This window comes from Alosa alosa, chromosome 23 (genome assembly GCF_017589495.1).
Source record: "Alosa alosa isolate M-15738 ecotype Scorff River chromosome 23, AALO_Geno_1.1, whole genome shotgun sequence".
Taxonomy (NCBI): Eukaryota; Metazoa; Chordata; class Actinopteri; order Clupeiformes; family Clupeidae; genus Alosa; species Alosa alosa.
The window spans coordinates 20,955,319-20,978,811 of NC_063211.1; the positions used below are offsets into that span (position 1 = coordinate 20,955,319).

General features: G+C 45.1%; 1 protein-coding gene across 2 annotated transcripts in view; it reads left to right on the forward strand.

Annotated features, from left to right (window-relative positions):
- Positions 1–18,413, forward strand: part of LOC125288745 (CLIP-associating protein 1-B-like) — a 68,191-nt gene extending 49,778 nt beyond the window's left edge. The window contains exons 23-41 of one of the 2 annotated variants that reach the window (XM_048235348.1): positions 289–351; positions 1,234–1,337; positions 3,329–3,579; positions 4,068–4,131; positions 4,337–4,339; positions 4,474–4,637; positions 5,186–5,264; positions 5,961–6,104; positions 8,028–8,166; positions 8,774–8,888; positions 10,841–10,969; positions 12,046–12,193; positions 12,768–13,011; positions 13,300–13,359; positions 13,676–13,869; positions 14,241–14,369; positions 15,702–15,908; positions 16,213–16,329; positions 17,022–18,413. In XM_048235348.1, the coding sequence (XP_048091305.1) occupies positions 289–351; positions 1,234–1,337; positions 3,329–3,579; positions 4,068–4,131; positions 4,337–4,339; positions 4,474–4,637; positions 5,186–5,264; positions 5,961–6,104; positions 8,028–8,166; positions 8,774–8,888; positions 10,841–10,969; positions 12,046–12,193; positions 12,768–13,011; positions 13,300–13,359; positions 13,676–13,869; positions 14,241–14,369; positions 15,702–15,908; positions 16,213–16,329; positions 17,022–17,108 (2,441 nt within the window). In that variant the 3' untranslated portion in view covers positions 17,109–18,413. Of the gene's footprint in view, positions 1–288; positions 352–1,233; positions 1,338–2,314; positions 2,339–3,328; positions 3,580–4,067; positions 4,132–4,336; positions 4,340–4,473; positions 4,638–5,185; positions 5,265–5,960; positions 6,105–8,027; positions 8,181–8,773; positions 8,889–10,840; positions 10,970–12,045; positions 12,194–12,767; positions 13,012–13,299; positions 13,360–13,675; positions 13,870–14,240; positions 14,370–15,701; positions 15,909–16,212; positions 16,330–17,021 lie in introns of both variants that reach the window. The other variant, XM_048235349.1, reaches the window with a different exon arrangement.
- The last annotated feature ends 5,080 nt before the right edge of the window (positions 18,414–23,493 follow it).

The following is a 23,493-nucleotide window of genomic DNA, read 5'->3' on the forward strand; positions in this document are numbered from 1 at the left end:
TTTTAAGTCGGCTGTCTGTAGTCAGTGCAAAATGCTAATGTGAACTGTAATAGGGAGTCTATCTACAGAGAGCAGTCTACTGAGGGGAAGTTTGGGTTGATACTGTGAAGCAACGATCAGTTAGGAAAACTATGGCTTAAAGATATGTGGCTAAAACTAAGAAAGACTGAATATGATCTTGATTGTTAATGTAGACCCTCAGGTAAAACAAACCTGCAGGTAGAATGCGATCTGTGTTTGTGTTTACCCTTCCCCTGACTGTTTCCCGCTGCCACACCCCGTCCTCAGTGTCACGGCGTCAGTCCCGCTCCACGAGCGCGCTCACAGCGGCCGACCCACTCGGCTACTCAGGTGACCCTTCTCATCCACGGCGCTTTGCGTGCCCGGTGCTGTAACGCCTCATCCAGCCACAAGAGGGCGCCAGAGATTTGAAAACCTCACACTTCCCAAATGCTGGGTAACGTCAAGCCTGTAGCCTCAAACAGACACTTTCACAGCTAGTCTTAAACCCACTGGCAGGTGTCCAGCAGGAATTCAGTTTTGTGAAAATAAAGTACAGTTAAGAAAGGTAAATATATTTAGAAAACAAAAAATGTTAAGCACCTCTTTATGCATCTGGTGAATTGTGAGGTTTTTGTCTCGTATGCCCCTTTTCCTTCTTTTTAGTGTTGTTGCAAATGGTTCTGTTCTTTTTTTTAAGTATACTTTTTGCAAATCTTTATAATTTTTTGCTCATGTCTGAATTTAAGGGAGTTATTTTGTCAGCTTGCATACCGTATTATTACATTAACTTTTTTGATGAAAATGTTTAATTTGGTCCATATTGAATTGTTCTTATTTTCCAAGGCATTATGTCATCTGCTTTTTATTTTCATAACCAATTTTTGTAATGTGTTGCCATCTTTTTTATTTTTTAATTTGCCGAGTGGTGCAAATGAACGCTGTGAAATGGCATGTTTTAATTTAAAGTAGCCCATGTATAAAGATTTGTTAAATCCCTTTTGACATGCCTACCATCTTCATGTAATGTACATCTGTGTGTGTGTGCCGTTAATGTTCTGCCAGATATGATGACTTAACGATGGGCGTCATCTCATCTTTTGTCGTTTACCTGACTTCCCCTTCATCCATCCATCCCTCCCTCTTTTTCCACACCTCTCCTCTCCTCTCATGCATCTGTCTTCCTCTCTAATGGTGTGTGTGTGTGTGTGTGTGTGTGTTTTTCCCTGACAGACCGCTTTGGCCTGGCCCACCAGGCTCGGATCTCGGCCTCCGTTAACGCCATGCGCATCCTCAACACAGGCACTGATGTGGAGGCGGCTGTGGCAGACGCTCTGGTGAGAACACTCACACACACACACTTAAGCCTATTTTATGCTTCTGCATCGAATCGACGGCGTACCCCCGCAGACCTCTCTGCGTCATCGTGAACCCCTCTCCGACCCCTCCGCCGTAGCTTAACGTGCACATCCAAAAAACTGTAACTTTGCGTCGAGGCGACGCAGACTGCAAGGACTGTGATTGGTCAACTTGCCCTGTGTGTTCATAGTCGGTGTTTCAAGCAGCCTACTGTGGGGATTAGCAACAAGCTAGTTCACTGACATTTGCAAATAAACTCAGTCATATTTTGGTTACAATGACGGGGTTATCCGTTTGTAAAGTGTTTATATGTTAGTATGGTTTTGAAATTAGCACTTCGCCAACAAGCAGTACTTTGTGGGCAGTTGTGCTAAAGTTCGCCTCCTAACATAACTTAAACTGACTGGCAGACATCTTGCAAATAACCTCAGACTTATTTGCTTGTTTACTGTGTCTATTTCTCGATACTTTGTACAAAATCTAAGCAAGAAAATATGGCAAACAAATTAGAAAATGCACCGCGATGCAAAGCAACCCGACGCAGAACCATAAAATGGTCACGACGCCGTAGGAGTGCTGTGGAGTTGACGTAGAAGCATGTTGAGCCCTTCACAGTCACACACACATATTTGATATCCTTAGTTGCTTAGTGTTATTTAAATGAAAATGTCTTAAAAGGGATTTGAGATGTAATTAGATTTTTTAGATATTGCCATGTTGGAGCAAATAGGCTTATCAGTTACTGAGAAGTTATCCAAAAACAGGACCAGTACACTGTGTCAAATGTGAATTAATACTGATGTAATGTGAAATTGAATGAATTCAAATTAATCAAAAACGTGGAACACTGGAAATCCAGACGTGTGTGTGTGTGTGTGCTGTGATTCTGAACTAAGACCTTTGAGAAGTAATGTCTTGTACTCTTCCCTCCTTGGTTCCTCTTTAAACCTCTCAGCTTTTAGGCGACTCCAGGAATAAGGTAGTTGTTTAAAACCACTCCCGCTGTTCACACTCCCTCAAACGCAAACTCATACTCATGCAAACCCACAGGAAACTCCGCAGGGATTCATACACACATGCATAGACCAACCCTGATCAAGCTCCTCCTCCCTCACTTTAACCAGCTCTGATGACACACACACACACACACACACACACACACACACACACACATTTAATCAGAAGCCATGCTGTCATTCACAGTAGTGCTACAATATATGCCGTTAACAGCGGCCATTAACATTTATTAATTAACATTTATTAATTAACATTTCAAATACTATTGACTTCTTCCCAAGGAAAGAGACTCATCCTCTATCAGTACACACACTATAATTTCATGAAGTGATAATTCACCTCAGCCATGTGGACCATCACCATACACCAATGAGCATCCAGTTTGATCATCAATACTCCATCCACCAATGACCATCCTGTATCATTATCGATACTCCATCCTGTTCCTCTGAGAGCTCCATATCTACTCAAAGACACTGCATGCCTCCTCCTCCTCCTCCTCCTCCTCCTCCAGTAAACTGATTGACCCCTACCCCCAGTAGCGTAGCTGCATGGATGTGACTGGTGCTTGTAGATTTTGTGTGTCCTAGTTGACGGTTAGCTGGAGATGGTCACTCATTTCCAATCTCTCTGTGTTTCCCTCTCTCTCTCTCTCTCTCTCTCTCTCTCTCTCTCTCTCTCTCTCTTCTTTCTTTCTTTCTTTCTTTCTTTCTTTCTTTCTTTCTTTCTTTCTTTCTTTCTTTCTTTCTTTCTTTCTTTCTTTCTTTCTTTCTTTCTTTCTCTCTCTACCCCCTTCTCTCTCTCTCTGTTTCTTGTCTTATCTTTTTGTATGCCCTCTTCCTCCTGTCATCTCTCTCTGTATCCTCTCTTCTTTCCATCTTTCTCTCTCTCTCTCTCTCTGTGTCCCGTCTCCTCTCTCTCCTCCCTTTTCTGCCCTTTCCCCACACCCTAGCGGAGGCCGATGCGGCGTCGGTACGAGTCTCCGGGGATCTACTCTGACGACGACGCCAACAGCACGGCCAGCGTCGGCTTGCTTCGAGCGGCGTTAGACGGCGGCTCGGAACGCAGCGGCATGCCGCACTACATGCGCCAGACGGAGGACGTGGCCGAGGTGCTGAACCACTGCGCCAGCTCCAACTGGTCGGAGAGGAAGGAGGGCCTGCTGGGCCTGCAGAACCTGCTCAAGAGCCAGCGCATCCTCAGGTCAGACCAACAGAACCGTACTACAGCAGAGTGTATTTAGAACCCTTAGGACAACACTTATCAGATCTTTTCTGTTAAATCAAAACCGGATTATCCTCAGGTCAGAACCACACAACGGTTCTTTAGCAGAGTGCATTTAGCACCCTTAGAACATCACTCATCAGACCTGTTCTATATTACTTTGGAACCAGATTATCCTCAGGTGGCCACATGCTTGCCACTCATGCTCTCACCATCCTGGTCTTTGACAGAATTTAGTCAGAACTCTTATGAACCCGTAGAACACTTTAGGCCCGTTATCAGATCAGTTACTACCAGATCTCGTGCTCCTGCTCCCATTGGTAGTCATTGCATTAAGTTACAACCCTTAGATCCAGTTACAGAAGTCATTACATTGAAAATAGGATTGAATTTCAATTAAGTATGGAATTATCTTTGACACGGAGTTGAATTTAATAAGAAATTACCTTTTTCTTATGTGCCCGCAGCCGTGTAGAGCTGAAGCGGCTCTGTGAGATTTTCACCAGAATGTTTGCAGACCCACACAGCAAGGTAAGCACACACACACACACACACACACACACACACACACACACACACACACACACACACACACACACACACACACACACACGCACACTGGTTGAGACACCTGCAATACACACTCATTATTACACACAGAGTGGTCATTTCACTGCACTCACTTCTGCTCTCCCTGCATGGTCTGCCATGGGTGCGTGTGAATGGACATCATCAGAGAGTAAGTGTTCTGTTTAATCCTGTTTAGTTGTAATTTTTATATAAAACCAGTTTGACTGAAGATATTTGATATTTGACACTATACTACACAATCTATAGAGCCTTGATACCGTATAAAGTCTGTGTGTGTGTCAGGTGTTTAGCATGTTCCTGGAGACACTGGTGGACTTCATCACGCTGCACCGTGAGGACCTGCAGGACTGGCTCTTCGTCCTGCTCACCCAGCTGCTGAAGAAGATGGGCGCCGACCTGCTGGGCTCCGTCCAGGCCAAGGTCCAGAAGGCCCTTGACGTCACCAGGTCTGCACACACACACACACACACACACACACACACTCACTTAAATATACGCGCACACACACACACACACACACATACACACACACACACACACACACACACACTCACTTAAATATACGCACACACACACACACACACACTCACTTAAATATACGCATGCACACACACACACACACTCACTTAAATATACGCACGCATGCACACACGCACACACACTCACTTAAATATACGCATGCACACACACTCACTTAAATATACACACACACACACACACTTACGCACGCACACATGCATGTGTACACACACACTTACACCATGGGTGCAATGAAATGATGTTGAGAAAATAAATCAGACAAAAGACCAATGTGTTTAGAATATGTAACTTGAATGTGTAATATTTAAGCCAACCTTGAAGGAAACTGTTGTTTTTTGTCCACAAACTCCTAAGAGGACCTCAGTGATAGGCTTTTCTTGTCTTTCCTATTTGCCTTGTGGCTCCCTGACGTCCATCTTGTTTTTCTCCCTCTCTCCCCCACTGGTGTTCTCAGGGATTCCTTTCCGTACGATCAGCAGTTCAACATCCTGATGCGGTTTATCGTCGACCAGACTCAAACACCCAACCTCAAGGTTGATGGATGTTTTAATTCTCTTTCTCTTCACATTCTCCCTCTCTTTTCCTCTCTTTTTCCTCTCTCTTCTCTCCCCTCTTCTCTCTCTCTTCCACCCTGTTTTTACTCTTCTCTGTCTCCCTTACACTCTCTTTCTTCATCCTCTCTCTCTCCCTCTTTCTTTTTCGCTCTCATTTCCTCGCTCTTGCTCTCACCCTCCCTCTCCTTCCCTCGCTCTCTCTCCCTCTCTCTCCCACCTTCTCTCCCTATAACCCTCTTGCTCTCTCTTCCTTCTCCCTCTGCCCCCCTCTCTCTCCTCTCCCCTCTCTCTCTCCTCCCTCTCTCTCTCCCTGTCTCCTCTCTCTCTCTCCCCCATCTTTCTCCCCCACTCTCTCTCTCCTCTCCCTCCTCTCTCTCCCCCCTCTCCCTCTCTCTCTCTCTCTTTCTTCCTCTCTCTCTCCCCTCTCTCCTCTCTCCTCCCTCCCTCCCTCCATGTCGTTCTGCAGTAGAGATGACATTATTCCTGTTCTGTGTGGGAAGTGTGGGTGTGTTATTGTTATGGCTGTGGGCTGTTGGCCACACAGTGGCTTTGCCTGCCTACGCAGCCCAGGCTGCCGCTGTAGGCCTGTAAAAGCTGTTTTTGGACCGGGGGGGGGTGGTTTGTGGTGAGGTCAGCTCGGACACGCTGTGTTTGTTTTTCCTCGTGCCTGCCTAGGTGAAGGTGGCCATCTTGAAGTACATCGACTTGCTCGCCCGCCAGATGGACCCCACGGACTTCGTGAACTCCAGCGAGACGCGGCTGGCGGTCTCGCGCATCATCACGTGGACCACCGAACCCAAAAGCTCCGACGTCCGCAAGGTGAGTCGAAAAAAAAAACCACATTGTATAGGACCAACAGCCATGGCTACTGTCCCTCAACTCTTCAGACTGTGTACAACCTCAAAAAGTCCTGGATGCTCTTAAGATTTAATCTTCTGTCCTTGGGCAAGCATCTCTGTCAGGTTTCATGGTTCATTTATGATTTTAGTGACTTGAGTTGTGTTTGATACTTTCTTTTTACTAGATTCTGAATAATATTGTAGCGCGTAGTGGGCTGGGGGTTTGAAACACTCTCAAACCACATGATTTGGTTTTATGAGTGCGGTTTTATAAAACGGGGAGCCAGCAGCAGGCTAGTGTTGTTTCTGAGGGTGGCTGTGCACATGCTGCCGGCCAAGTTTCCACATTCCCAAGTGTAGCAGCTACACGCAGGACACAGAAACCAGGAGGTAGAGGGCTTGGTCACTGAAACAGGAGAAAAGGTTCACTTAGTGGTGGACACTCCACAACTTGGACTTAGCTAGTATACAATTCTTCAGATTCTTAACATTTACAGTTATATTTAGTCCTTAGGTCAGCACTTTTAGCAACGGCAATATTTTATTACAACAGTATTTTATAGATATATAAATAATTATTTCCATAGGTAGGGTAAGGAAAACAGCCTTCTTGGTAGAATAACATAGGATGGATTATGACCGTTTATACAAACAGTAGTTTAGCCAGAGTTTTTATCCAAGGCAACTGATTTTACACATACATGTTCATCAGTACAGGTGTTCTCTGGGTGTGGTACCCATGATCCTTTGTGTTGGACCTTTCTCTGCCAGACCAGCTACAGGTGCACAGAACATGTCTGTCTCTCTGACGTTTACCCATCATTCCTCAGACCCTAACATGTCTCTGACCTCTACCCACAATTCCCCAGACCCTGCAGAGCTGGGCAGGGGATGACTGGGCTGGCAGGCCTGGCTCTCTGCTTTCCCTGCCCACGGAGAGTAACATGGAGGAGAGGTGCAAGCAGGTAGAGACCCCCCTCAACAACAACCCCTCCTGCTCCTGCGCCCCCAAACTCGCCCCCGTCTGTGCTAAACTAGCTCCTCTCTGCCCGCGGACCCGTCCAAAACCCCGCCAATCCTCTCGACTACTACAGACTCTTCCTTCCTATTTCTCTTTCTTTCCTTTTCTTTCTCTTCCTCTTTCTTTCGTTCTCTCTCTTTCGCTCTAACCAAGCTTTGCCAGATGGTTGCAGATTGATGTCAGTTTTTTTTATCTCTCTAGCTGTGAATACTGTGCTGTAGCTACAACCCATAAAGAGACGTGTGTTTGTGAACTCTAAGGAAATAGTAACCTTGTGGTTCGATGAGTGTTTTCCTGACTAAGTCGCTCCTTGTTTCACACTTTTTTTTTTATTTTGTTTACACTTTGAGTGACTTCTGCTTTAACAGTTAACTGGCTATATGGCCGATCTGATCCGACCTGACCAACATGCATGCCGACAACAAGCTATGCGCTAAAATGGTCTACTACTACGTGTGTGCCAGTGCTGATCTCAACTGATGAATGTTCAGGGAGTGAAGCTCTCTCTAACCTTTGACCTGCAGCCTGCTTCCAGGCTCTTTCCTGCCTCTCTGCTCCCATGCGGTTTGCATGTCCGAATGGATTGCCCGGGAGTGCCCTGGGGAACTGGAGCTGCATCAGACCGCTTTAGCTCAGCGGCGCCCTCTGCTGCTCTGGAGTTTTGCTTGCGACTCAAGACACTCTCATTGATTGCCTCACTGAGGCTCCTTGTTGATTTTTCTCTGAAAGTCTACACACACACACACACACAAACACACACCATGCTTCAGAACACAGTGCCAGTGCACTCACCCTTTTCACTGTTTATCTCTCTGTCCATTTAATATGTGTGTGTGTGTGTGTGTGTGTGTGTGTGTGTGTGTGTGTGTGTGTGTGTGTTAGGCGGCTCAGATGGTCCTGATCTCTCTGTTTGAGCTGAACACCCCGGAGTTCACCATGCTGCTGGGAGCTCTGCCCAAGACCTTTCAAGACGGAGCCACCAAGCTCCTACACAACCACCTCAAGAACTCCAGCAACGCATGCCGCTGTGGTAAAGCACACTCTCTCTCACACACACACACACTCTCACACACACACACACAAACACACGCTCTCACACTCTCAAATACACACACACACACACACTCATAGCGGCACACACACTACAGACGTTTCATAACTGTTAGTAACAGCTGAGACATATTAAAGGTGACGTCTGTGAATCTGGCAAAATGTTTGTGCAGCCACTGGCCCAGATGTAAGGAGAGTTGAGGACAAAGTTTAAGTGAAGGCAAAAAGGGCTGAAAGTGTGAGGGAAGTTTTTATGGACACTAATGCCTTTGCAATGTTTGTTTCATGAAGCTGTAGACTCTGTTGTGTCTCCAGGGTGGGATAAAAGCTTGGGCCTCTGGCCTAGCACACTGCATTACACTGACTGCTTTCTACAGAGTTTTAAAATGTTTCTCTCTCTCTCTCCCTCCCTTCTTTCTGTGATCTTCCTTCTCTTGTCTTTTCATTTTTGCTATGGTCCTTTCTGCCCTTTTTATCTCTCTCTCTCTCTCTCTCTCTCTCTCTCTCTCTCTCTCTCCTTTTCTCCCCTCGCTTCCCTTCTTTCTCTTGTCTTCTCCTTCTCTCTCTCTTTCTCTAAACACAGGGTTCTCCCAGTAACACAGTTGGCCGGACCCCTGCTCCTCGCCACCCCAGCAGCCGCACCAGCCCCCTCACCTCCCCCACCAACTGCTCCCATGGGGGGCTCTCGCCCAGGTGCGTCATCCATACACACACACACACACACACACACACACACACACACACACACACACACACACACACACACACACACACACACACAGGTTACACACACACACACACACACACAGAGGTGCATCCATGACTTATGGATGAGAAAGTCTATATAATAGATTAAATATATATGAAAGTACGTATACTTTATTAAAAGTGTGTGTGTGTGTGTGTGTGTGTGTATGTATGTATGTATATATATATGAGAATGAAATTCCCTGTGAATGTTAGATATATATTATGAATATTATTAGTATTACTATATAGGGATTACATTCTATAGATAGATAGACAGATAGAAAGAATACACACAGTGCATATAATATGTACAGTAAAGCTGGACAGCGTGGGAGATGTGGTCTGGTGTTGTATAAACAGGGGCCCTCAATCAGCTCAGTGTTAGCACCTCTTGCATTCCCCAGCAGTAGCAGCCTGTGTTGCTTTGAATGTGTGTGTGCTGTGAATGGCCCTCATGCTGGAAAAAATAGAGCATTGACTCTAGACACACACACACACACTAATACATTGAATGTTAGATATATATTATGAATATTATTAGTATTACTATATAGATTACATTCTTATGATAGATAGACAGATAGAAAGAATACACACAGTGCATATAATATGTACAGTAAAGCTGGACAGCGTGGGAGATGTGGTCTGGTGTTGTATAAACAGGGGCCCTCAATCAGTCGGTAGCACCTCTGCATTCCCAGCAGTAGCAGCCTTGTTTGCATGTGTTGCTTTGAATGGCCCTCGTGTGTGCTGTGAATCTCCCTCATGCTGGACATGTCTAATAGAGCACAGACTCTAGACACACACACACACACACCATTCAAATCTCCCATTAATGGGAGAGTGACCGTCCCATGGCTACAGTATCTGATGTAAGTTATTACGTCTGTTTGTTTATTGAGAGATGAACATGCCAAAGCTGCTCTTCTGATGCATTAGATATGCCCTCGTGGCCAAAGAGCATCTGGCGCCAAGACATATGAGGGAATTCTTAGCTTTGTGTAGGCCGATAACTGATCGACGTTCATGAAAACAGCTGGAGGCACAAATATTTACAGCTCTGAGGGAGCCAAAGATATTCACTGCACTTTTTTCTGATGTCAGCCTACATTTGAGTGACATTCGAATGAGTAGACAGTCATATTCAAATTTGCAGTGGTCTCTTAATTTTGAATATGACCGTCAATCAAATGTCACTCAGCAACCATAGGATGACATCAGAAAAATGTGCAGTGGTCTCTTCACTTTTTCCAGAGTCGTATATTGTGCAGGTTTTGTGTAATATTATTGGTTTTAGCTTTTAATGTTTCTCTTAAAAAGGCCTTTGTTTCAGTAGTAGTAGTCTTTGTATCATTATTTACTTTAAACACCTAAAACCAGCCAAGTAAATAGGTCTGAAGCTCATATCTCAGTATTTTCTGAATCTTTGTTTTTGGGTTGGTGGGTTTCTTTTCTGTGGTCTTGATTTTATACTTCACAGCAAAACAAATTCTTTCACTTTTTCTCTCTCTTCCCCTCTTTCCTCACTGCTCTGCCCATTATCCATTCCTCCATCTCTCTTTTCCCCTCTTTCCTCACTGCTCTGCCCATTATCCATTCTCTCTTTTGTCTTTCTGTTTTGCCGATTATCCATTCTTCCATCGATTTTTCCGATGCTTATTTTACACATTTACTTTTCTTTGTTTGCCTCCTTTTTTAACTGACTTAACATGATCTTTCTCTCACTCTTTTCTCTTTTACATCTCTCTCTATCTCTCCTCATCCATCCTTTTCTCTCTTTCTCTCTTGATCTGATTCATTATTATCATTTTCGACGCAAGTTTGTCTATCGATTTATCTTTATTTCCTCCTCGATCTTATCCAGATCCATTCTTTTCTCGCTTCCACCCACCCAGTCGGCTTTGGGGGGGCAGCTGGAGCACTAACGGCCTTTCTAAGCACCCCCCTCCCTTCCCTCCACCCTCCTCCTCCACCCCTGCCGCTCCCTCCACTAGGGGTCCTCCCCGCCGCGCTTTCTCCCCCAGGTAATGCACCTCAGCCGGGGGGCAGGGTGGGGCACGCAGTGGGTGGAGAGGAGGTGGAGATGGAGCTTCAGGTGGAGAGGGTGCTGCTCTGTGTCTATATACCAACTGACACCTGAAACGGCAGACAGATCAGAACAGACTTCCAGATTTTGATATCAGATTAGGGCTGGAGCATTTCAGCTATAGTCATCTGGTTTTCTGGGTTAAATTTACAAATTTGATATCAGATTAGAGCTAGAGCATTTCAGCTGTAGTCATTTGTTTTTCTGGGTTAGACTTCCAGATTTGATATCAGATTAGGGCTGGAGCATTTCAGATATAGTCATCTGGTTTTCTGGGTAGGAGCCATTAGGAGATCATGTTTGCAAAAGAAAATCCTGTAATGTAGGCAGCACTGACATGTTCTACTCTACTCATACAGTGTAGATCATATTTGAGTAGAGGATGAGATGCTTTTCACTAAGATTTGAGTGTTAGCATTTTGAGGCTGAAACATGAATATCTCGTCTTGTCCCATTGTCACTGTGAATTTCTCACCGTGTCTGGAGTCCAAGTCAAGTGTGTGTGTCTGTGTCTGTGTGTGTGTGTGTGTGTGTGTGTGTGTGTGTGTGTGTGTGTGTGTGTGTGTGTGTGTGTGAAGCGTCCCTTCTCTTTCTCATGTCTCCCATGCTTATGGCCTCCTGCTGTGCATCTCTGCTGCTGTTTATGTTCTCGCCCATCCCACTGGCTGTATTTCCTGTGTGTGCGTGCGTGCGTGTGTGAATGCATGAGGGAGAATCAGTGCCGTCGCTAGTGGACGCTCCCATGTCTGGTGTCTAGATTTGTTTTTGTCTGCGTCACGTGGTCGTCACTCGAGTTGAAGTTGTCCTTTGGTGTGTTCCAGTGTCCTTTGGAGGCTGATTTGTACGTTCGTTTCGATGTGTCCCATCATCACTTGCCTGCCTGGGGTTTGTTGAGGGGGACATGCTGTACTCGTCTTTGTGTCCCTGGTGTGTCAAGCGTCTGCATTCATGTATATGTATGCATATGTATATCTAGTCCTCACTTTGTGTGTGTGTGTGTGTGTGTGTGTACAGCATGATGGAGTACGACACAGAGAACATGAACTCGGATGAGATCTACAGCTCGCTGCGCGGCGTGACCGAGGCCATCCAGAACTTCAGCTTCCGCAGCCAGGAGGACGTGCTGGAGCCCGTCAGAAGGGACGGCAAGCGAGACGACCCGGTCAGTGTGCGCGCACACACACATGCTCAAACTCACACACATACACACATACTCTCATACACGTACACACACACACACACACGCAAAGCTCATGCTCACACACATTAATTCGCTGAACTCGTTGTGAAGTTTAAATGAACCGTCACGTTGCATCCAAGCTGTAAAATGCAGACGTTCAGAACACAGTAACGTTGTAGCATATGACGGAGGTGGCTTTTAGCTAGATGGATGACAGCAGGCTAAGTCAAATAGCGATGTTTCAAAGCTAAAGTTCATCAGAATCTTGGGATACGCCCGCTTGACAACGGGAGAGATAGAACTAACGACTGGCCTTTGGCCGTAGCAACCATCCATTTAGAACTAGTAACGGCAGTTTGTCCTGCAAGTTGAGAAATTAGCTGGTATGTGTCGGAAAAAAGTAGTTCTACAAACAAGACAGTTTTAGCGATTAAAGAGTTTAAATTGTAACAGCCGTTTTACAACCTCGACCGTGCATTAACTTCTGTGAACAGACCACCGTATCGTCCATTATCCCTTACTTCATCCTCTCTCTCTCTCTCTCTCTCTCTCTTAGGCTGGCGGTATGGCGTCGTCAGGGGCGGAGCAGCGGGTTGGCATGGACGTGGTGGAGAGCGGTGGCGGTCGGACGGCGCTGGACAACAAGACGTCTCTGTTGAACACGCCGTCGCCGCGCTCCTTCAGTGGCCCGCGCGGGCGCGACTACAACCCCTACAACTACGCGGACACCATCAGCGGCTACGACCGCAGCGCCCTCAAGGAGGCCGTGTTCGACGACGACGCCGAGCACTTCAGAGATGGTCAGTTCCTTTACATAAGGCTTTACATACTTAACCATTAAGCTTGGGTCTTTTGCCATTTAATAGTTGAGTAAGACCTGTGTGTGTGTGTGGCAGGACCATGAAAAGCATCAACAGTGAAACCACTGTAAGAAAATCTGAGTCACAGGAATAACAATAAAGTCCAGATGCAGTTCCCAAGCTAATATTTAATGGCGTGGCGTAGCGTGGCGTGGGTTTCAGACGGGTGGTGTGTGGACTTCATTGCTTTGACATGCACTCACAGACACTCACTTGTGCTCCTCGCAGGTCGTCGACAGCAGGAAGGTGGTGAAAATAAGATCATGCACCCCAAAGCCTTCCCAACAGGTAGGACCCAGGGCGCACACACACACACACACACAAAGAAATAGCTTAAAATCACTGATGGGACCTTTAATAGCTCCCTATCAGCCAATCAGAAAAAAGTATTTCTCTGTCCCCGGGGGACATTGTACTATACATAATTCGGTTATGGAAAGGTGGAAAGTGCACTCACAAGGCGTTTTTGTGATTACTCAAGTTTCATTCTTTAAAAAGAAAAAAAAAAAAGTGTGAAAAAGTGATCACCACTTCCCATTATGTGCAGAGCAGCGGGAGATATTGTAATAGATAATACACTTCCAATTCTGACCCCCACCCCCAGGTGCAGGGCAGCAGCTGGAGCTGGTGGGGGACCTGCTGAAGGAGCTGTCCAGCTCCATGGGTGACCGGGTGGAGGAGCGGCGGACGGCGCTGCTGGAGCTGCTCAAGGTCACGCGGGAGGACTGCCTGGCCGTCTGGGACGAGCACTTCAAGACCATGCTGCTGCTGCTGCTCGAGACACTCGGGGACAAGGACGTAAGGATGCACACACACACACACACATACACATACACACACACACACACACACACACACACACACAGACAGACAGTCTGGATACAGCCGGGGACAAAGATGTAAGGATGCACGCACGCACACATGCACACACACGCACGGCACGCACGGCACGCACACCCTGGATACAGCCGGCGACAAAGACGTAAGGACACACACACACACACACACACACGCACATACACATACATACATGCATGTAATTTTAAAAGCCCTGTTGGATTAGTTGACTTTGTTAGTTGTTGAGATGAGCTTGATTGTGTTCGTTTTAATGGTGTGTGTGTGTGTGTGTGTGTGTGTGTGTCTATCTCTGTGTCTCTTCTCCCCTTCAGCACACCATTCGTGCCCTAGCGCTCCGGGTTCTGAGAGAGGTCTTGCGGAACCAGCCTGCCCGCTTCAAGAACTATGCAGAACTCACCATCATGAAGACCCTGGAGGCCCACAAGGACTCCCATAAAGAGGTAGAGCCCGACTGGACTCTAGGAAACCCCCTGTACCTGAATTCTGTATGGCTAGCCGTCTTAGAGGTCAAACTACGCCAGCTAACTGTCCTCTCTTGTGTCACCATCTTCTGGCCTACTTGTGTGGTTTTCCAGTGTCAACATATAGAACATGTATTGCGCCATATATTCGGACAGTCTTCTGTGTGTGTGTGTGTGTGCTGAGAGAGGTCTATACGTACAACCGGCGTATTGCATTTGTATTTCAAGTGATAGAATTAAGGTGTGATGTTTAGTTCACGCTATGACGTACAATTTAAGCTTGGCCGAACTTAGTTATACAGTCAGCTACTAGCAGCTTGACTGTGACTATGTTCGTGACACTCCTGTAACGGCTTCTGCACACAGCTGCGTGCGTTGCAGTGCTGGAGACGCATCCTATTCACTTTACATGGGCTCACGTCATCCGTTGCCGAACTAAATTGTGGGTCCGTTGCGTTGCGTTTCTCCCGTAGCTCGCGTTGAGAAGTTCAGCTGTTGCTGCACCGACAGACGGCACCGGCCAATCAAGCCAATCGACGGATGGCACCAACCAATCAAATTACGTTTATACTTCAAGTCATTTGCAAAGCTACCGTCGGGAACACTCCCGTCTCTCTCTCGCTTTTCTCTATCTATCTCTTTCTCCCTCTCTCCACTCTCTATTTCTCTCCCTTTCTCTGATTCTCTCTCTTAAGGTGCTCCCACACCTATTGTGTTCTGGAACATGGGTTGAATACAAATGTTGCGATTGTCTCTGGGTCTGTTTCGTGTTTACACAGCAACATTTAGAGTGACAGACTTTCCAGACATAAAGTACTGCTGTAGAGTTGGATTGGAGATGTTTGGTTTGTTCTGAAAAGAAGCTCACGCATACCCACTGATCTTTGGGGGCCAATGGTCCACGTTCCGATTCAACTGTACTCTGTGTGTGTGTGTGTGTCTGTGTGTGTGTGTAAGAGATGTGTGTCTCTGTGTGTGTGTGTGTGTGTGTGTAAGAGATGTGTGTCTCTGTGTGTGTGTGTGTGTGTAAGAGATGTGTGTCTCTCTGTGTGAGTGTGTGTGTAAGAGATGTGTGTCTGTGTGTATGTGTGTAAAGTGTGTGTGTCTGTGTGTGTGAGATGCGTGTGTCTGTGTGTATGTGTGTAAGAGATGTGTGTCTGTGTGTGTGAGATGCGTGTGTCTGTGTGTAAGAGATGTGTGTCTGTGAGAGAGAGAGATGCGTGTCTTTGTGTGTGTGTGTGTGTGTGTGTGTGTGTGTGTCTGTGTGTGTGAAAGCACCCATACTCACTCTTCCCCCTCCATCCCCCCCAGGTGGTGCGTGCGGCGGAGGAGGCCGCCTCCACCCTGGCCAGCTCCATCCACCCAGAGCAGTGCATCAAGGTGCTGTGCCCCATCGTGCAGACGGCCGACTACCCCATCAACCTGGCCGCCATCAAGATGCAGACCAAAGTCATCGAGCGCATCGCCAAGGATTCGCTCATCACACTGCTGCCCGACATCATCCCAGGCCTGCTGCAGGTATGCCCACCTGACCCTGACCCCAACCCCTACATTATCATATAAAACGAACATCATCCTAGGCCTGCTGCAGGCACTGTACCTTGGTATCTACTAACAACCCCCATGATGCCTACACCATCACACAGAAACCCATAGCAATACTAAACAAAACATCACATTTTGATTTTCAAGGGACCATTAAGTAAAACAAAGGATTGTTGTCACTCCAGAATGGGAGGAAGTAAACCATGACCTTGTATTCCTCTGTGTGTGTGTGTGTGTGTGTGTGTGTGTGTGTGTGTGTGTGTGTGTGTGTTTTCAGAGCTATGATAACACTGAGAGTAGTGTGCGCAAGGCGAGTGTGTTCTGCCTGGTGGCCATCTACTCTGTGATCGGAGAGGATCTCAAGCCTCACCTGGCCCAGCTCACGGGTAGCAAGGTACGCTGGACACCTCCACTACACACCTGATGCTCCAACCTCACAGTCACATAGAATCAATATATTGGGGTGGGGGGGGGTGCTGTGGGGCCCACAGGGACCCGGGGTTGAGTCTGACCCGGGTCATTTCCCGATCCCACCCAATCTCTCTCTCTCTCCCACTCACTTCCTGTTTCTATCTTCAATGTCCTGTCCGATTAAAAGGCATAAAAGCGCTAAAAATATTTAAAAGAAAACAAATCAACATACTAGACACTTTGTTCTGGTCATCAAGCACAGACACACACTTTTATTAGCTAAGGTTTCTACATTGATATAGAAAAATCTCTTAATCAACTAGGAGGTTCTGACAGAAAAATCCCTTAATTCGCGAGGAGGTTTGCGGGGCAGGGCGATATGTGGATGCATCTCCTTTTGTCATTTTTCTTTCTGATGAAAGCACAATCTGATTCTAATTTATTGGGCTATTGGGCAAACAATAACGTAATATGCATACAACACTGGCATGCGATTTATACACAATGTAGCCAATACGTGGGAATTTACTCTAGACAGGTGTACAACAGATGTTGTCAGCCTTGTATTACACAGGAAATGACTGTGTACATGTTGTCATTCTTCTAATTGTGTGTGTTATTGTGTAGTGTTGTGTGTTATTTCTAATTTGTCTGACGATGTGGTCGCTTCCCCAGATGAAGCTGCTGAACCTGTACATCAAGAGGGCCCAGACCACCAACAGCAACAGCAGCAGCTCCTCAGACGTCTCTTCTCACAGCTAAAGACCACGCCTCCAATCCTCCAATCACCTTGGCACCCCACTCAGACGTCTCGTCCCACAGCTAAAGACCAGTCCTCCGGTCACCTCACCGCTCCACTCCGCCACTTAGCACCTCCCTAATGTCACACACCCGCCCATAAGGCTTTATCTACACCCAGAGGTTCCGATCATAAGCAAGACACTTTATCCCGCTGAAATTCAGTGTAGTTTGTCCCTCTGTCTAGCCCATCGGTAAACAGTGTTTTAGATTGTTGTTTTTTTTTTTTCCTGATTTGGAAATTCTGTTAACTCCACTCTGTTTATGATTGCGTGGGTATTTCAGAATATGGTGTTCTATGTTTTCTTTTGTTTGTTTATTTTTAATTGTTTGTTGAATGTAAAGGGACTCTTTGGGTCTCCATGACTACGCTGCCTCGTGGCTCTCCAGAACATTCTGATGTGAGATCAGTCATCTTGGGAACAGAGACGCATTTATGGGCATTTAAAGATTTTACTGTAAGTGTTAAAACTCTAGAGGAAAAAAACAAACAAACATGCAAGTCTGTGATGAAGTCTCTACTTGATCTTTTTGTTTTCACATTGCCCATGGAAGGTGAAGAAGAAACTGTGAATTTCTAGGGCATCGTTCCTTCTCCGTCTCCCATCACAGTCACGATGTTTGTTGTCGGTTGGGAGTGTACAGTCGTGGCGTGGGTGTTTTCAGTTACAATCATTCACTTTGGGTTTGTTTATGTGTGCTAGACTGTCGGATCATTGTTTGGCAGGGCCAGTGATTTACATTACAAAATTCTGATTTGACCTCTCGGAGGTCAAAGGTGAAACTTGGAACATGAGGAAGTAGAGACTTTTCCATTATTTTTCACAAGGACCACTTAATTTTATGTGATTTCATTCTTTTATTTTTTTTGTTATTAAGGACCAGATTATGTAAGAAGGTTGAATATATAAATATGATTGTGTATCAGATAGAACCGTTGTTACTTTAAAAGAAGTAAGAAGCACTAGTAAACTAAGTATGATTGATAGTTCCCTGAAACATGAGTTTATGCTGGAATTTTTAAATTCTTATCAGTGTTTTGTTTTGTTCTTGAAATCCCCAAATAGAACATGACTTGGCATAAAGGAAATATCAACTTTATTGATAGCTTCTGGGAGGGGAGGGTAGAGAGGGGTGTTTGGACAATCTCAGTTGTTGTGTGTAGGATAAACATGCAGTCCCAGTGATCAAAATGAAAATTCTTACAAAAGGCTGTGGAAATATCAGCCAAATGTCAATGTAGGATGTTTTCCAGAGCAATAATTTTTAGAAAAAAAAATTAAATAATCCAAATTGGATTTTCTCGTATTCAGTGCAAACAAAAAATCGTCCCAACCCAGTATACCCCCTTATTCCTGGCGTCTGCGTCGTTTTTTTGGGCTTGTAGAAGGTGAAAGTTCACAGACACTTTCAGCTGCTTTACATATGAAAGCCCGACACCTCACCTGCAGTATGTACTTGCTGAACGTTGGAGTATTGGAGTACGTCATTTGGGGCTTGGGAGGGGGGAGTTTTCTGACAACACTAGTCGGCCTTACTGAGTACTGTCTCACTGCGTGGGGGCGTCCCGTGAGCGGTGTTCTCCGAGCCCTGTTAGGGGGGGTGGGTGGGGGTCCAGTACTTTAGAAGAGTACTGTGGATGGAAACAGTGATTTTATAGTTTGATTTTCATCCATGTCTTATCTATTTATGGAAGTTCTCTGCCTGTTATCTCTTCCCTGATGTGATTGTCGAGCTTTGGGCAGTTTTTAATGAAAAGCTTTATATATATATAAATATACATACTAAATCTACACACACAGCTCTCAACCCAAGGCCACTGCTTTGCCAGGTTTTGAACACGTAGTGTAAAGAATTACTCACTCTTCTTTTGCACGCTAAGCAAATGCATGCACGTTCTCCCTTTATTTGCTTTCTCAGCCCCTGCAGTCCTACAAAACCAAATCAACCTCTCCTTCTGTTTTATTTGATTTGATTTGTTTTTTTTCTCTCTCTCTCTCTCTCTTTAGCCCACCTGTGCATTTTGGCACCGCGTCTGTTTTGCTCAAGCGTAGGATGCAGCTGAGACTGAGCTTAACATACTGCTTCTGGCTAGCGTTTCCGAACCTCCAGAGCTGGACGTATAACCCTGAGCGAGTGCCCACCCTGCCACTGGGACTCGAGTAGACCAGGGACCTCTGTTACTTTATGTTACCGTTTAGTCATCTCTCTACACGTCGTTTGGAAGTCTTGCATAGAGTTTCGGACTTTGGAAAAAGTTACTGGTGAAAGTGCACACTTGGAGAAGTGTTTCCCTGATGCCTAGTAGTACCATCTGTTTCACTCTCCTCCACTTGATCATCCGCAAATGTATTTAACTGGGAGATGCTTCCCTACACCTGCTAGGGAGAGGGCCACAGCGTTCAGTAGAAGGCAGTTTGTTAAAGATGGCAGCCGATTTACGTATTGCTTTGTTGCTCAGCTAATGTTGACCATTAGGAATGGTGTATTTGCAAACTGCTTACTGCGCATGTCCTTTGTTCTTTGTTTTCTTCCTTCTTCTCCTTCTTCCTCCTCTCCTTGTTAGCTTCTGTTCTCTAATCTGTATTTATGTTCTTTTTTTCTTTGTGTGTATTATGACAAATGTACATATGACCCATTTTCTTTCTTTCTTTCTTTCTTTTTTTTTTTTTTTTGTCAAGTCACTTGTGATGGAATTTGCAAAATGAACTTAATTATGCTTTAGAAATAAAATAAAACCTCAGTTTTCCATGTGGGTGTCTGATCTTTGTCTCTCCACCCCAGTCCAGAGGCCTCCTGATAGTGTTTTGGTTATATATTACAGTTAGTGTTTTGTCACTCTTTGGTCTCTTTGATAACTAATGTTTTCCAGTAATCCACAGCAAAGGTAATGCTAATCAGACCTCATGACCAAGTAACTATTAATAACCAAATAGTGTGAGTATTCCTGACTATACAGTAATTCCCAATAGTGTGAGTATTCTTGCCTCAGCTATCATCTCCCGTTGTGTCATGTACAAATGTATTTTTTTTTTGGCAATTGGCTCACTTGCAAGCAGTTGCGTCAGTCCTTCACTTGGTGCCACTGTTGGCACCCACGTCTGAATAATGAATAGCGGATTGTAGTGAAGCCTCATTTGGGTTTTTACCAAGGATGTCGGGACACTCTTTCATGTTCTTCCAGTGGTCAGCTTGGTAGTTCCCTTTGAATTGGGACACTCTGTTAGTATTGCACTTATTTTTGTTTAGGCTTATATTAAATGAAACCCATTCCTCTATGATCCCAATGACCCGATGGTAATTTGCGTAAGATTGGGTGTAGATTGGGGTAGGCTACTTGAGAAGAATGCGACGCAAATGCTTAATTGTTTTGACCCATCCTTCATGTGAATACATTGATGTTCAAACGTAAGTGGTTGCCTAAAATCTGGGCTAAATAAACAGGTTTATGTAGGATAGAGAGGCATCACATAAATCAATTTCCAAATCATATTTGATCCTAGCCTAGGCTACTTATTTTCCATATTGTTAATATCGCCTGGCTGCAATGGCACGTGGGTAGGCTACTTTGCTGGAAGTCTGCCATGTGAATACCAAGGTATGGGTAGAATTTTTAAAAACATTGTTTACATATAGAAAAGCTAAGCAGCTTTCCTTATGGTTCTATGGTTTCTCCTCACAAACCATAAGAAGATTTTATTTCAACATCGGAGGTGCAAGCTTTACATCTTGACACTGGTTCAAATTGAGGACTACCTGACTTTTGAAACCATGGTAAGCTATATTTTAGTGAAAACGTTTCTGCGGTAAACGTTTCCGTTACAGAACAATTGTAAAAGCCATTCAACATAACTTTACAGACTTTCCCAGTGCCACCCAAAGAATTGCGTAGCCTATAACGAAAATAGTTGGTATCCTGCCTTGCCTAATAGCAGGTAGACACACATTTGTGTTGGAAGTGGTTCCTAAAATGTGGTCATATAGATCTAGTAAAACTGATGGTTAATATCCTGAAATTAGCTGAAATGCGACCGTTTGTTCAGGTGTGCCACCTTACAAGGCCCCTAGCCGTAGGATGTGGTAGCGTCTCAATGCCACCAGCAGAGGGAGCCGGCAGTGTGCGTGTGGGAAAGCCCAGGGGTTCTCACAGTAAGAGTAACCGTAGACCGGTAGGTCAGATGTCTGATCGGGCGGGCAAAAGGGTAGAACCCAAATGAACCTGTTCGCAAATTTCAATTTGCTCTGCAGGTTGGTCTGGAAAGGTGCCCACGAAGTTTCTAAATTACCAAAAACCCAGGAATGTTTATTTTCTTTGGAATTGAGTAAACAACGACATTTAAAACCTCTGTTACTTCTGAAAGGAATTTGTTAGAGTTTAGTTTCACTTCTGGTGCCTGTGGAAGCAGTAAATCGCCAAATTTGGAAACGGGTGTCAATGGTCCAGATGGACCTGCAGAGCACATTTACATTTGCTAACAGGTTCACCCATGCTAGGGCAAAGGGGCCAATTTATAGATAGATAGATACTTTATTGATCCCCTAGAGGAAATTCAAGTATAACATACTAACCCTTATGCTACAAAAAATAACTGCAGTTATACTGCAGTTTTTTTTCCGAAGTAGGCCTACAGTGCAGTTATACTGCAGTTTTTGTACATTGTACTGCAGTACAATAATATATGTCCAAAATTTTGCATTTCTGCAGTAAAATACAGTACTATGTAGTAAAATGCAGTTTTTTAATGTCCAAAATATTGCATTTCCTGCATAAGAACTGTAAATAATTGCTCCAAAACGGCATTTTATACTCAGAAAACTGCAGTTACGACCCTTGAAGTTATTTTCTATAAGGGTAAGCTATGGTACTGACTTTGAACAGACCCACTATCAGCACTGGCGAACATATAACCTCCTGGACATTGTAAATGTTAGACCGAGACAGTACGGTTAGTATGAGGTGTAGGCTACACTACGCAAGTTAAACTGAAAGGCATTTGAAGAGGTGTTGTCAAGACTAGGCTACTTATGTGCTGAAAGTCCCTATCGGCATGTATGCTAGAGATGATAGACCTGGGAGCTCTTGTGCAATATTAATCCAAAGGTGAGTGAGTGTGTATGTTATCTTCCTGTTTGATGAATGTAGGCATTGCTGTTTTTATGGAAATTGCTATGGATTATCTAATTTATCTGTTAGTCTTACAAGGACATTTAATTTTAGCACCACTAACACCACCACTGCAAGTTGTATGGCAATTTATAAAACCATACATTTATATGTAATTCTGATCCATTATAAATTATACTCACCCTCGTTGATATACAGGTACATTGAAACATTCTTTATCAGAGAAAAATATACATTGATATTTTTGTCCTCTTAATGTTATGAATATCTTTTGTTTCACGATTCATGTGTCAGAAATCAAGGAAGATTTGCCCTTAAATCACAAAGTACGCTACGGGCAGAACTGGCAGAATTTAATTTCCAACTAAATTGTTGAACTAATCTTTCACTTTAGCGTTTAATTTTATGTTCCCCAAATGGTTGAAGTTTCAGAAACCGAAGCCCCATGTTAAAAGATTTTTACATCAACATAATGTATCACCTGAAGTAAATGAGGGTCTCGTTTAGTCTGGTGCTTAAGTGAGTCATATACCTCCAGGAGAGTGCTGTAGAGAGTGTTAAAATGACCACCCTCTAAGGTTGAAGTCTCATAATAGTGTCAAAGCTAAATGCTAGTGCCATATTTCTGAATCATTAACATTGTGCCAGACCACCTGATATCTTTCCCATTAAACAATCTAACCCCCCCCCCCCCCCTCTCATGGTTGTCCAATCTCTCCGTTCTGCACATCGCCGACAAACCTCTACATCTTCATCAACATTCACACCCTGTTGAAAATTAATTTTATTTAACCCCCTTACACACACACACACACATACACTCCCTAAGCAGCCCCCCTCCCTTGTTTAAATATCTTTTTAGTGCCTGATTAGCAGATATTTCCCCAACCTGGCGGCGAGTGGTGGCAGGGTCGCAGGGTCCCCCGCATGAAAGAAAACGACTTCATTGTGGGCTGACTGCACCATTAATCATCGGCCATTTTCTATAAATCACGGCAGATGGCAGGGAGCACGCCGAGGCTCATGGGAGCCCCCGGCCGCCTGGCCCTGAGCATGATGGGAAGGGGCGGACCTGCGGATGGAGCTGGCAGAGTGAGAGGTCAGTGGCGGCAGAGGAGGAGAAGGAGGAGGAGGAGGATGAGGGGGGAGGGAGGAGGAGGAGGGGGGGTTGACGGAGAACAGGCGACTGCTGAGGGGGGGGGATGAGGGGAAGTGTGTGTGTGT